The 15,174-nt window shown below is 38.2% G+C and overlaps 1 protein-coding gene across 1 annotated transcript in view; it reads left to right on the forward strand.

The window, feature by feature from the left end:
• man2a1 (mannosidase, alpha, class 2A, member 1) overlaps positions 1-15,174 on the forward strand; it is a 55,379-nt gene that overhangs the window by 13,013 nt on the left and 27,192 nt on the right. The window contains exons 5-9 of the mRNA XM_018748155.2: positions 7,722-7,849; positions 10,146-10,319; positions 11,119-11,305; positions 12,486-12,663; positions 13,270-13,475. Coding sequence (XP_018603671.1) covers positions 7,722-7,849; positions 10,146-10,319; positions 11,119-11,305; positions 12,486-12,663; positions 13,270-13,475 — 873 coding nt within the window. The remainder of the gene's footprint in view (positions 1-7,721; positions 7,850-10,145; positions 10,320-11,118; positions 11,306-12,485; positions 12,664-13,269; positions 13,476-15,174) is intronic.

The following is a 15,174-nucleotide window of genomic DNA, read 5'->3' on the forward strand; positions in this document are numbered from 1 at the left end:
ATAGTAAAAAAAATTAGCATATCAAAGCAAACTTGCTGTTTGGATCCATGATGTGAACTATAAGGGTAGTTCTTCTAAAACCACAGAATTTTGTGTTTCTGTGTTGCAAAACATGACACTACATTTTGAGACACATTATCCCATAAAGACTTTTCTGAGGTCAGATTCACTCTGCCCTGGTGTAATTGCTGTAACTAATCACCCAGGACTTGCAGGTAACATTTTTTCATTATTTTTGTTTTCTGATCTATGTTTTGCCCTACACATTTTACAGAAAAGGTTTGCTATGCATTTATTTCCTTATAATATTCTAGTCATAGTCTTGTTCTGACACTGGTTACTGTGTCACACAGTTGAGGTTACAACAGAGCTGTTAAACCGTTGCATGTCAGCCATCTGCCGATAGCTTTCAACTAGTCTTAGAAACTGACTGAGATTGGCTGTGCCAGTGTATAGACATGACCTCTATGCTGCTTGTAGTAATCTCATAAACACCCCTTAAATACTAATAACTAGACTGGACTTCTTTCCTTGAACATTGTCAGTGACAGTGCTGTTCAGTATATCTAGTGCCGAGTGTAGAAGCACTGCATCGGTGCATTTTCAGAAGCAGTGCAGACCTGCTCATGATGGTGCCCACCTGTGAAATGGATGCAACAATGATGGTGGTTTCGCTCCACCACTGTGGCCCTCCTGACAACAGCTGATATATGACAGAGCAGTATGAAGCATCGATGCATTGGCTGATTTAGGATGAGCCCTTCTCACTTGCTGAGCACAGTGGATGTCTCAGTGTCCTGCCAAAGCCTTCTCTCCTGCACTGCAGCTTTGCTAGTTACATACTCTACAAGCAGCAGGTAGCATAATGATGAAGCAGCTGACTTTCTGAGTTTTCACATTCTTCCTATAAGCAATTTATTACACCTGATGACTAGTTTGACCTGCAACCAACACATTTACTTGATGCTTTTGTCTAAAGCAGCATTAGTCCACGTTCAATTATTTACCCATTTATACAACTGAGTAATTTTACCGGAGCAATTTTAGGGTAAGTACCTTGCTCAGGGGTACTACAACCAGAGGTGGTGATCGAACCTGTGACCTTTCTGTCCAAAGGCCATAGCTCTAACCACTACCCTACACAACTGCCCCTACCAACACCCCTTATAAAAGATGGAAAGGGGAGGGGGAATCTCATTCACTCATTTACTATTAGGAATCACTTATCCTTACTAGGGTCAGAGTTCTGAGCCTGTCCTGAAGTCACTGAGAGTGAAGCTAGGAGGGGTACACCCTGGACAGTCTTCCAGTCCATCGCATAATAGAAAATTTTAAGATGGGCAAGGTGTATTGGACAAGTGGTCTTTTTTTTTAATGAAATCTGGAAAGCCAGCTAAATGCCAAATTTTCAACTGAAATGTTTTTCTTTCAATGGTAAACATGATCCCCTGATGTTTAGAAATTACACTGGAGTCTTGTAAGTAGAAAATAAGTAAACATGACATTCCAATTTCAGCTTTTGAATCCCCCTCTATGTGAGCAAGGAGATGGAAATTGCTAAAGTGTCTCTTGAAGATGACTTCTTGATTTAAAGGACATCTGCCTTCTATGAAGGGCAAACAGGGAGTGTAAGCACACACTTGAACAGCATAATGTACTGGCCCCCTGGATTGATCTGCAAAGGAGAAGTGGAAGACTGCATGTTAATGGAGTCAGTGAGCATATTAAATCATTTCAAACGACCTGAAAGTGATTTTATGGGATCTGGAGTCTGCTTTCCCACGCACACATTGCTCGTAACACCTGGTCGTGTCTGTTTGTGGGTTTAGTGCTGCACAGAGCATGAGCAGCAGACTGCCAATCAGTAGATGAATGAGATGCTATATGAAGACTCCTTTGACAAGTAGATGTGTGGCAGCAGCCTGAGGGTCTCTTCAAACAAGGGTTCCAGATATGTTCCTATATCTGAAGATAGTGCAGATTTGTCTCACTGGCATTGTGTGAACTGTAAAAACTCTCCAGATCCAAAGCCCTCAGCATAATCTTGAAATCTCTACATTTTTCACGTTGAAAGTTATGTCTGAAATGAAATCCCATGCTGTTCCGGATCCTTGTGCAAGCTGGTTAGAGTTGGCCAGCAGTTGGGACAATGTTCTTCACAGTCTGCTAATGCAAATCACAAGGTTTGTTTAAGTACTATGACATTAATTGTCCTTTTGCTGAAGTTTAATAGGAAACCAGGTGGTATAATGACTGAGGGCACAGGCTTGTAAGATCAATTTTCAAGAATGGCCCTTCCAGACAGGCACTCTTGAGAAAAGTACTGTACTTATCTGGAATTTCTTCAGTAAAAAAAAATACCCAGCTGTATAACTGTGGAAGATATTGACTTTGGATAAAAGCATTGGCTGGGCAATAAAATAAGTAATAATTTTAGAATAGTCTGGCTGTTTCTGCCCATATAGAAAACCTTGTATATATGTCTTCCCTTCAAACTATCATATATTGTCACAATGTTATTTTACATTTATATTTATTCACTTAGCAGACACTTTTCTCCAAAGCGAGTAACAATGAATACTATGTAGTGTTATCAGCCTACACACCTTATTCACCAAGGTGGCTTACACTGCTAGATCCACTACTTACAATGGGTCACTCATCCATACATCAGTGAAACACACTCTCTCTGTGTCACTCACACACTGTGGGGGAGCTTGAACAGCATGTCTTTGGACTGTGGGAGGAAACCGGAGCACCCGGAGGAAACCCACGCAGACACAGGGAGAACATGCAAACTCCACACGTATTTTAGTTTTGAATGGTTTTTTTTCCAGTTTTTTGCCATATTGACATTGAAAAGATGTATTGAAATTAGCTTCTGTTATACTGTGAGCTGATAGAAGTAGTACACCCAAAGTTCATATTTTCATGTGGCATCAGTGTGTCTCTGCTTTCTTGTGAAATCAAGTTGTAGGTCTTTCTATTTTTTCCTTTCCCATTCCTGTGGCAAAAGGTGTCTTTGATAGGAATTGAAACATTTTTTAACACGTTTTTTTTTTTTCCCTCCGGTATTACAAGCTTACCAGATTGGAACAAGTGAGCCATTGTTGCAAGATTTAGGCCAGTTTTTTTTTTTTTTTTTTTTTTCCCCCTTCTTCTTCCTTCTCCTCTTCCCCCCCCTTACATGCTTGCATGAGACTTTATTTAAGCAGGGTTATAGCAAGGGAATGCAGTGCTGAATTTAGATGCTTGCAGTGGCACTTGCTTGCTCCATCTCAGCAGGGTGGTTGGGTTCTAGATGTGATCCATTCATCAAGATGCTGGGTTTTTAGTTTGAATTTTAAGGCTGTGAACCAAAGCACCATCAGCAGGTCAGTTTGGGTCTGTAGATGTGGGACTTTGGCTTCATCATAGCATCTGTTCAAGTTCTATTGTGTTCTGCTGCCTTTTAAATAAGGCATAATTTATGTATGTAAATTTTTGCTGAAAAATTAAAAAAAATTGTCTACATCTTATTTTTGCAATCTGCAGTACATGCTGGATACACCAAGCAGTTATGAACTGGGCAACTCTTACTGGAGCTTGTTGAGGGAAGTACACAGAATATCGCTTATGCTTTTGAGTCCATAAACACGTAAAGGATTTCATATTGCATGCGGGTAAATTGCTGTGTATTCCACCTTACATACAGGAGCAGTCAAGGTTCAGATCCCACACCACAGAAATTGGTCTGCTGTCTTGGGTCCCACTCAAGTCTCTCACACACACACACACACACACACACACACACACACACACACACACACACACACACACACACCCCATTGCATTAACACTGACTGTTAGTGAGGTGCCTTCAGGTCTAGGGGTTGATTCTGGTGAACTATGTATTATGTAGCCTGTAGAGTAAAGGGGGAAAAAAAAAGTGGTCAACTCAGCACACCATCAGAGGAGTTGTGTTCTGTGTTCACTTCTACCAGGTGTGCCTGGATATCCTGCTTTAAGGGGAAGAGTTTTTTTTAATTCTGTGAAAGACTGGATTAAACTGGGACAAAATGGGGTTAAACATGGAAAAAAGCAGCTCAAATTGTGAAAGTGCTCTAATCTTGTAAAATTAGTTTGTTTAATGAACATTCTGTATCCTGACAGCAACAAGGGATGGACAAATACAAAAAAAATATCTCTAGGAGTTGAAGATCATTTAGAGTACAATGTAATTTGTGAAAATGTAATGGGGCTTGAAAAACGGTTTCATTTCTGTCTGATTCCCCATGGTTTTCCCTGCTTTAATTGGCTCACCTCAGTAACTTCCTCACAGGACAGGGATGTAGTACTTTACACAGACAGATGAATTGTTTGTTCTAGGTTGCTTTGAAAATGCCTTATCGTTCCTTTTACTTTCTTTTTTCGTTTTTTTTTTTTTTTTTTTTTTTTTTTTTAAAAGCTAAATGAACTGTCAAAGTGAACGAACGATGGATTCCATTTGTACCTACCATATGGAATCTGTCACAGAACTTTATCACCAATTGGACAAATGCTGTATAATCAAATCCATTTATCAATGCAGAAATGGTGCCAGAGAAATTTTATTTTAATTCAGATTTGAAATAGGAATTATTTTTGTCCAATATTGCCAAAGGATGTGAACTGTTCATCATAAGGAAAGATAATGCAGTAACTAGATGACTAAATGAAAATAGTCTTTTGATTGCTAGTATGAAGTTTTTTTTTTTTTTTATAAAGATTTGTTTTAACATTGGATCACATTTACTGGTTTGCTTTTGTATTTCCATTTTATGTCTAAAATGCAGTTATTTATTGACCATATTACACACAGAATACCAATAATCTCTTCATAAAGAGTCTTGGTCATTCATACAAAACAAATACTCTACTTGAAGGATCTATTAGTCCTGAGAACTTTTTTAAAATTTGTGCTGTGAAGTATACTACTTTGAGTCACAGAGATACATTTGTAGAAACTTTGCATGAGTATTTTATGAAAGCACTGCACTATGTAATTAGCCAGCATGATGCTTTTGTATTATTTGTTTCACAACACAATGGTGATTAAATAAAAAAAAAAAAAACTGTAGAATCCAACACCATCATTCTCTGTCTGAGGTAAGTCAAATTAGGGTGTATAAGCAGACAGGCCATATTCATGTCATGAATTACTTTAATGGTAATTGGTTTAGTTGTATCCCTGAAATGGGAGGGGGGGGGGGGGGGACAGGAAATTAAATAGATATAGAATGGTGTAAAGTTGTAATAAAAGGATATGAGATCATGATCTTTTGAAATCCAATTCAGATCTGTTTTACCACAGTTGAAACAATTTCTGACACTTGTCATGTAAATGTGGTAACCTTTGGCTTTTTAAATGTGAGGGCCTAATTTTTTTAAATTAAAAATAGCATACAATGTGAGTTACTTTTCCATTAACATTCAGTCATTCTCACTGATTACTTTGTAAATTGTCTTAAAAGATCTGATGGGTCATTGAGTTAATGGCTGGTGGCTAGTCCTGATGAGGCTGTGATTAGTGGGTACTGGATGTGCAGTTCACTACGTTGCAATTTTTAATCCTTTTAATATGCTATTGGCTGATGTTCTGACATTAATAAAGATTGTATAATGGTATTGATCAATCAAACATCCAAACTCATACAGTATCCTGCTTGTTTATGGCTGTGTTACACAGAATATTTTTGTCTGTTGCATAGCAAGCAGAATGTTGAAATTCTGGCAGTTTTTCTTCACATTTACATTCATTCATTTAGCAGATGCTTTTGTCCAAAGTGACGTACATCTCAGCAAAAGTACAATTTATGCATTACATTAAGAGAATTTCCCATAATTACACATCCAGCATTCCAGGTTCAGTGCCCTTCTCTTTGTTCTTCTCTTCCTCTTGAGAGCTGCAGCAGACACACTTCAACACTTAAACTTCTCTGCTGATATACACAGTGCTTTCTGCATTTCATCATGTTAGATTTTTTTTTCCATATTGTGTTTATACCTCATTTCACTTTGCTAGGCTTTGGTCTAACTTGGTTGCCTTACATCAACAGAAGGAGAGATTTGGATGCAGACACGTTATGCTGGAGTACAGTCCATTCGTCACATTCCATCATACAATCCGGTATACATTACATAAGTAGCTACATATAGGCTTTTCAGTTATTGCAGAAATTGTTTTTAGAAGTGATTAAACATATACCTTCAAGTGGTGAGTTTGAAATCGCTCTGTAGTTCCGGTTTTCTTTTAAACTTATCTGAAACAAACGGCAGTTTGACAATTATGGTGTGAGTGGTGAATCAAGAATGGTAATGGAAAACTTGGTAACTGATACATAACTAATATTTTTTCGTTTATATAAGACACATATAGGTAACATCTTAGGAAAATGATGAGCTGCAGTTATGTGGGTGATTATCTGAGGAGGTTATGACAATAATTCTTTTACCATTTTTACAAAGTTATCCAGAATGTTCAAGGTCATTTCAAAATGTATACTTTTTAAACTGTGAGACAATTGATTTCTTCTTGCACTGTGACATTGGGGGTTATTTAAATTTTTTGAGTACGTAACCCAGAGCAAATAGGCTTATGAATGAGCTATTTGAGATTACAACGGTAGTATTAGGAAAGGTCAGACGAATTCAATTGTGTAAGGCATTCTGTAATAAGTAAAGGCCACGCTAATTTGTATTCTTTGTCCCGGTTAATGGATTTGTTTTCATAAAGGTCTCCAGTCTTTTTGTTTCTTCCTTCTGCTTCAGTTTTAGACTATAATGTTATTAAGCATATTTTATCCTTGAGGAATACATTAAAAGCTGCAATTTTTGTTTGTTTTTTAAATTGCACTTTGTTTTTTATTTTTTCATGTAAATAGAAAATTCAGCAATTAAAATTAAACACAAAAAATTAAACACAAAAGTGATTATTCAACACCTTTCTTAGGTTTGTTTCAGTAATTATAAATCAAGCATCATTACCTTTTCTATTGCCATTTGACTGAGTAATAGCAATTTGTGTGCAATCCTATAATTGAAAATGAAGATATCTGTTTAAAAAAGGCTTTGCATAATATGCAAGTATGGTCTGTTACTGAAGTTATGTTCCCTGTTCTGCACCATATTTCCATGCTGTTGTAGAACTTGATTTAAGGATTTGTGATTGAAATTGAAAATCAAGAGCACGGCTAGCAATATGTTCAGGGTTATGCAGTCAGCATGGCTGTCACTGTAAATTAAGGTGTACAAAGCTTCCTGGACAATTTGAGTGAGGGTGTGTTGAATAGACTGTGAATCAATAGTCAGGTGGCTGTAGTAATTTTTCCTACTCTTTTCATCCGCACATTTACACCAGGTTATTTATGTTCACCATGACACTTTTAAGTATGTCCTGGACATTTCTTGCTATCATCTTGTGTAAAAGGGAAAATGTTTGTAGTGGGATCCGATTGAAATATCATTTTAGTTATAACTGGGGAATAAAGAGCATTAGCTGAGCTTATATTGTAAATGCAAACAGCCTTAATTTTTTCCACCTTCCTGTTCCATAGACACATTTAAGCTGTTCTTGGTCCAGCTTTGGAGAAATTCCTTTCTTGGGTCTCTGTTTACTAATATGAGAAACTTTCAAAAGTGTCATTATAGGCCCAGTGCAATGTTGCTTTTCCCTCAGCATCTCTTTCACTTTGCTCCTGCAGCTTGATTGAGCGCGGTCAGCTTGAGATTGCCACTGGTGGCTGGGTGATGCCCGATGAAGCCAACACGCACTACTTCGCCATGATTGATCAGCTGCTCGAAGGCCACCAGTGGTTGGAGAGAAACGTGGGTATGTTAAAATGCAGGACATACAGCCTTTCTTCTCACTGATCTACTAGGGATGCAATACAGTCAATTTACTAAAACGCTTCATAATGCTCTCTGTTCTTTCTTCTTCTGACCTAATGAGATTTATTGAATCATTGGAAGTAGAACAGTATTTCGGCTCACCTGACAGCATTCTCACTTAAAAATCCAGGCACCTTCAAACATGTCTGTCTCTCCTACAAATCTTTACATTCTCCTTCATAACTTGCATGTATTTGTACTAATATTTATGTTAATATTAATTAATGTATTGATTTTTTTTCAACCACACAATTAAATTTAATACTTTGTTGTAGAGGACAAGACCCACATCTACAGTGAGCTTACATGGAGAATCTTACACTAGCATTTCCGTGATTTAATAATGCTTCTTATTCAGTTATGCTGCAAGCTATTAATGTGCTTTTTATAACTGTTCTCCATATGAAAAAAATACATTGCATTATTTTGACATTTGACAAAGTGAGCAGTGGCCACTGAGTGCTGCGGGGGCATACAAAACCAGGTTTTCATTGATCTTAAGTGGGCTTTACATATCGTCTGGGCAGTGGGCACAGTGTGCTGGTCGATAGCCTTTATTAAACCTTAATAGCCTTTTCAGTTTCTATGGGTAATTTTACTCTATGATGTTGGATATTTCCTACCCAGGGGGGATCTCCAAAGCCAAAATGAAGTGATGACCTTTTTCCTCCACGTAGCGTGGTGCATGTTGGGCTTCCTTTGAGGGCCTTACTCCTCCCCAATACCCTTCTATGCTTCAAATTGAAAATTTGAGCAGCAAAGATTTCCAATAGATGGCAAGGCTACTCCCTCCCCCTTTGTCCGATGGATCGGTGAAAATAGAGCAAAGTTGCAAAACAAGTAAATACATGTATTGCTCATGGTCTGCTCTTCAGAAAGGTCAAAATTTCTTCTGTATTGTGTTCATAGACTGCCCACACACAGATTCAAGGGGAAGTGTCAGATGCGGGTCCCTGAAAGAGTAAAGGAACATAGGAAACTGCACTTTCACCATGCCCTTCCACTGATACATGCTTTTTTTCTTAAATACTTTTTATATTATATATTTGCTGCAGATGTTGCATACTTGTGATGCATCACTGCAGATGATTTGTTTGTTTATTTATCGGTGTCTTAAATTGTTAGGTTGACATTTGCTTATGTTCATTCTTAGATTTGTTTGGGGGTTCGGGAGTGTGTCGCTCCGCATTAGATTGCACTCTTTACCTGAGGAGACTCATAAATGTCTTCGTTATTAGCAAGTGCTCTAGGCTCTATGACCTTCCTATTAACATAAAAAGTAGATTACATTATACTTTTTAATTGATGCAAATCACTTCTAAGTGTCTTACCCAGGGATTCGGCAAACAGTATCTGAGAGCTTAAATGTACAAAACCTCTTGTCTCGCCGTTATTCTGACCACTCAGGCAACACCCATTGTCTTGACTTTTTATATTTATTTTTCTTGGACACTGACATATTTATGGATTAATGTCTTTGTTTTTGCGGGGGCGCGGTGGCGCAGTGGGTTGGACTGGGTCCTGCTCTCCAGTGGGTCTGGGGTTCGAGTCCCGCTTGGGGTGCCTTGTGATGGACTGGCGTCCCGTCCTGGGTGTGTCCCCTCCCCCTCTGGCCTTACGCCCTGTGTTGCCGGGTAGGCTCCGGTTCCCCGCGACCCCGTATGGGACGAGCGGTTCTGAAAGTGTGTGTGTGTGTGTGTGTGTGTGTGTGTGTGTGTGTGTGTCTTTGTTTTTCATTTCTTATCCTAATACTGTATTTACCTGCTTTTATGCATATAATGTGTGGCCAGTTGTCCCTGGGTGGTTAAAAATTTGAGATGATCAACACCTTTCTCCTGAGAAAGGTTCACATTTGAATTTGAGCACCATTTGCGCTAGTCTTCTAGACTATTTGGAACCCACATTTTTTGAACACACAAGTTTTTTTATGTACTTGAGTAATAAAATAAATTCACTGGTAACGTGTCTTTAAAAATTGCTACAGAAGCTCTTTGAGTGCATTCCTGTATTTGAAAGTCTTTGTTGTTGAATGTACTTTTGCATCCTCAAAATTGCAAGTCACTTTTCAGAAAAGCATCTACAAAATGAATAATGGGAAGTGATATTGTTGAAATTAATATTGAGAAATGCAGATGTACATCATTGTGGCTCTTTCATTTGTGTATGGGTTTTATTACATGTAGAAAGTTTGATCTGTATTACAGCGGATGAATCGCTTGTTTTTCTGTTTGGTTTAGGTGTGAAGCCTAAAACAGGCTGGGCAGTAGATCCGTTTGGTCACTCCCCCACCATGACATACTTGCTGAAGCAAGCCGGCATGTCTAACATGCTGATCCAGAGGGTGCACTACTCTGTGAAGAAGCACTTTGCCATACAGAAGACCCTGGAATTCTTCTGGAGACAGACCTGGGGTAAGGTCCTTCCTACTACCAAACATGGTCATCTTTTCTTGGTTTGAATAGATTCTCAGAAGTCAAAATAGGTTCTGCTTGTAATTGTTTGAGACAAGGATGGTTGTCATTAGTTGTCCACATTGTATTTATAGATAACTTCTACCTTGAATCATGTAATTTATGTAAGATGTATGAAATGTAAGTTCAGGTTTATTGAATACAGTGATTACTTGTGTAACCTAGATTGTGGGCAGTTTAGTGGTTAGGGCCATCACCCTGAAAGCTGAAGGCCACTGGTTTGAATCTCCTTCCTGCTGTATTGCCCTTGGTCAAAGATTTTACACTGAACAGACGGCAGTTATACCCTGCCTTACAAACATGTCAGCTGAATAAAGTTTATTAATACTGAATATTGGTTTACAGGGCTCAACATAAAATTTTCATGTTGGGTTTTCCAAAGGACAAGTATATTTTTACATTGTACCTATCTCATCAAATTTTTCCCATCTCCACTTTTGGAACATATTGTTAAAACAAAAATACCTAGATGTGTAGGTTTAAAACATTCTTGACTCTAACACAAAAACTGGGTTCAGTATAGGTATCACTGTGAACAACAAGGGCTACAACAACTGCAGCTATCTCACACATGCAGAAGGTTCAAACCCAGATTCTAACCATATGATGGACTTACATTTACAGCTGTGTCACTGGACATTTTTGTGTTTCATTTTTATCTTGGTCTTTTTTTTTTTTTTTCTTTATCTTTTCCAAAGTCATTTTGTGCTGTACTAAAGTCTCTTGTCTTTATGTGCAGACCAGGACACTACAACGGATATTTTGTGCCACATGATGCCCTTCTATAGTTATGATGTCCCCCACACCTGTGGCCCTGACCCAAAGATCTGTTGTCAATTTGACTTCAAGAGGCTTCCCGGTGGCCGAATCAGCTGCCCATGGAGGGTCCCCCCACAGACCATCAATGACGGCAATGTGAAAGAAAGGTGATCTGTCTACAGCAGGAGGAAATGATGTGTTACTTACAGCTGCATGAGGCAGTGTGTAGTTTTAAGCATGAGTCACACATTTTTCATATGCAAGCCCAGCATTTGCTCACTGTGTGCATCTGTCGTGCTGTTCAAAAAGCAGCCTGAAAGCAATAATTTCAATTGCTGCAGGAAGGTGTGTTCAACAGGATCTTCTGGTTGTACTTTTAGAAAGTAAATAGGACAGTGCCACGTGTGAAGATTGTGGCACTTGATACGGTGTGTGATTCTGTGTTCTGTACATGCTGGGCATAGACTTCCTGAGTTTCTGGAATAAAGCGGTAAAACCTAAAAATTTAATTAAGCACAACAGTCACTGTAACCCAGATAAATGACAGTTTAACATTTGTTATAAAACGTTATATTTTGAGCTCTTATGTGTTTTCTGAGTAACTGTCCCCATGGAAATAAAACCCCTGTCTTTATTATTTTCTTTGCACTGTGGCTGTATTCCCTCTGAACAGCTCTGCACTGAATTTGATGGGAATATGAGCTACATGCTCTTGATTGTTTATTGATATGAACATGTTGCATGCTTTTAGTGACTACTGTGTTTTGCATGCATCCTATATGCTCAGTAGTGTTCCATGTTCATGTTAAAATGCAATACACTTTTGTTATGCCTTGCTCTTTTGAGAACTCAGAGTAACACTTTACAAAGGCTCACTTGAATTTTCTCCATATTTCTTCATGTGGCACAAATGGTATTTTGCAAAACACTCATTTATTATCCTCAACAAAGGCAGATAACAGCATGAGGAAACACAACTGGCCTTCTGCAGTCTTTTGTAATATCCTGTCCAAACAATGCAGGATGTTAATTCCTTTCATTATGGGAGCACAAGTCTGTTCTCATCTCTTGCAAGTGAGTGACTGATTTGAGTTCTCTACAAAATTTCACCTGACTAACACCCAGATGTTCACAGTAGTTTATAGTTTATAATACATCAGATAGCTTAACACATTAATTCCTTCACAGTAACTTGCCAGGGGTGCAACAGCAGTTCCTCTTGCAGGTTTCAAACTGCATACTTTTGATCACAACAAGCTTCTCCTCCATCCCAGCAGTTGCTGCCCAAGTAAATTTCTTTTGAGTAGAGGTCCTCCTTTTTCAACTTTTTTTCCTTCTCTCACAAAGGGCTCTCATGCTGTTGGATCAGTACCGAAAGAAATCCAAGCTGTTCCGTACCCATGTAGTCCTAGCTCCTCTGGGGGATGATTTTCGGTACAACGAGGCTTCTGAGTGGGACCAGCAATTCCAGAATTACCAGAAACTCTTTGACTACATGAATTCTCACCCAGAGTTGCATGTGAAGGTCATTTTGACTTATTTTGTTTTCATTTAAACACGGTTTGCTTAGATGCCTATGATGTGTACTGGGACAATTTTCAGTAAAAATAGAAGAATGGATGGAAAGTTGTTGAATGCTGCCTAGGTCATGGATTCCACAATGCCTTAGCACTACATTCCTGAAAGTAAAAAGGCAGACAGTAGTATGGAGGGACTGATTCAAAGCACCATTTTCATAGGGCTGACTACACACTGAAATCATGATATTAAGACTGTGATGTACAAGAAATTCTAGGACATCCTTCAGAATACAATGTATAATCTAGTGCTGGCTTTCCCTTTATTTTATTGCAGGTACATTATTAAAAGCCTGTTATGTTAAGTAATTTTCCAGAAAATCTGAACTTACTATAGTAACACTTTTGGTACAGGAGACTTCAAAAGATACTTTTGATCGTATCTTGCATGTAAAAAGCAAAATGAAGCGTTAAATTCTGTTTTAATTAAAGTATTAATTAAGGTCAGCGTTTAGCCTTGAAAATGTACAGCTTGCATAATGCTATTTTTAACTGGTTGGTGTTTTAGCATACTAGATGCTGGGTAATAACATTAAAATATCTCTCCTTCGCAGGCCCAGTTTGGAACCATTTCTGACTACTTTTCAGCCCTCCGCCCTGCAGCAGCTGTTGATCCAGTGAGCAACACCTCACCCCTGCTACCGGTGGTGAGTGGGGACTTTTTCACATATGCAGACCGGGATGACCACTACTGGAGTGGGTACTTCACATCACGACCCTTCTACAAGAGGCTGGACCGAGTGTTGGAGTCCCACCTAAGGTATGTGTGTGTGAGAGCTTCATTAGTCTGGCTGATCTAGTTTAAATGGGGATTTTAACAGCTCCTCTAAACTGGCGTTAATGTCTTAATTAGTGTTCGAAAGGTTTTAATATCTTTGCCTTCTCTCAACTACATGATTCTCCTTTGAATTTAATTCAGACTCAAACCTAAATTGTGTCTGATTTTTTTATATATATATATATATAAGTTGACCCCTCTACCTTTTATAGTGTATGTAAATGAATTGGGGGCGGCACAGTAAAATCTCACCAAACACCCAGGTACATTAATATCTGTCCCAAGATCTGCCAAATATTAATTCCAGAATTTAATTAAAGCACAGTTGAGCAACTGAATACAAGAGATGGAGCCAGCTTTTGCATAAACATGTCAGAAATCTGTTTTCCACTTGCTTTTGCATCAACTTGTGCGCAGGGAAATGTGTAAAAATCCAGAATTTTTTTTTTTTTTTTTAAATTCAGTACCTCTTCTTTTAAAGGTGGATGTGTAAACATTTGCTTTTCATGCAAAAAAAGTAATGAAAAATTGTTTGAATTATAGAAATGTCCTGATAAACTTTGTAAGAAATTATTTTCACACAGTTTGAAATGTCTGGTATCGTTTCTTTTAGTTTATTTTACCTCAGTTGAAGACAAAGTGGTACTCGCTGAAGCTAAGAGCTGGGCAGGGAGCAGCTAAATAAAAGAGGCTGACGTGATAAATATGCATCAGATAGCCATCGGGTAACTTACATTTTTCATAGCCTTGTCACACTTTAATGTAAACAGATTGCTACAAAAACAGCAAAATAGGTCAGTAGCACAAGACATAAATCTTGTAGCCATGGTGTTGTTGAGAAGAAATACATTCTGGATGCACAGAACCTTCATCAGGTATGTTTAAGACACTTTTTTTTGCCTACAGCATTTCAGTGCTAATTGCCAAAACATGCGTTATGGTAGAAAGTTTGTTGATGGCTTTCTTTGACGGTTCATTCAGTTGTGACACGATTTCCTTATGCAAAGGTTGAGTCATCCAACAAGTGTAATTGAACCTCACACCTGAACCCTTGTGGATATTAGCAATTCAGCTGATTTTACATGGAAATTACTAAGCTAAGGCAACAAGTTATTTCTAGGTGCATGTTATAGCTATCTATCAATAAAGACATGAGTAAGCAAGAATGTGATGGTTAAGGACATGAACTTTAAGGTGAAACGACTGCGTCAGATCCTTACGAAAGGCACTTAGTTTGAAGTGCCTTTGGTAAAAATATTACATTCTATGAAGTTTCTTATCTGTACTTCACAGGCTATTGGATTTTATTATTCCTTTCAATAAAAACAAATTTATCATTTGTGATCTCACAATGAAATAAATATGTAGAACAGTTACCCCCATGGAAATAAGGGTCCTGTCTTTATTATTTTCTCTTACTCGTGACTGTACTTTCGCTGAATAATTGTGTTCTAAATTTTGTAATGGAAATGTGCCCAGGATGCTTGTGGTTCTGTTTATTGATGGGCAAATTTGCCAATGTTGAAGCCGTTTTATATTTATCAAAATTCAAACATTGCCACTGGGTGCTTATATTGGGATATTTGCTTGGTATATTGAGATATTAGCTTGGTGATTCACTTACATGAACCATCAGAACCTCTTTCAAGGAAGCAGCAATAAAGTCAACACATTTAATGGT

This window comes from Scleropages formosus, chromosome 6 (assembly GCF_900964775.1).
Source record: "Scleropages formosus chromosome 6, fSclFor1.1, whole genome shotgun sequence".
Classification (NCBI taxonomy): domain Eukaryota; kingdom Metazoa; phylum Chordata; class Actinopteri; order Osteoglossiformes; family Osteoglossidae; genus Scleropages; species Scleropages formosus.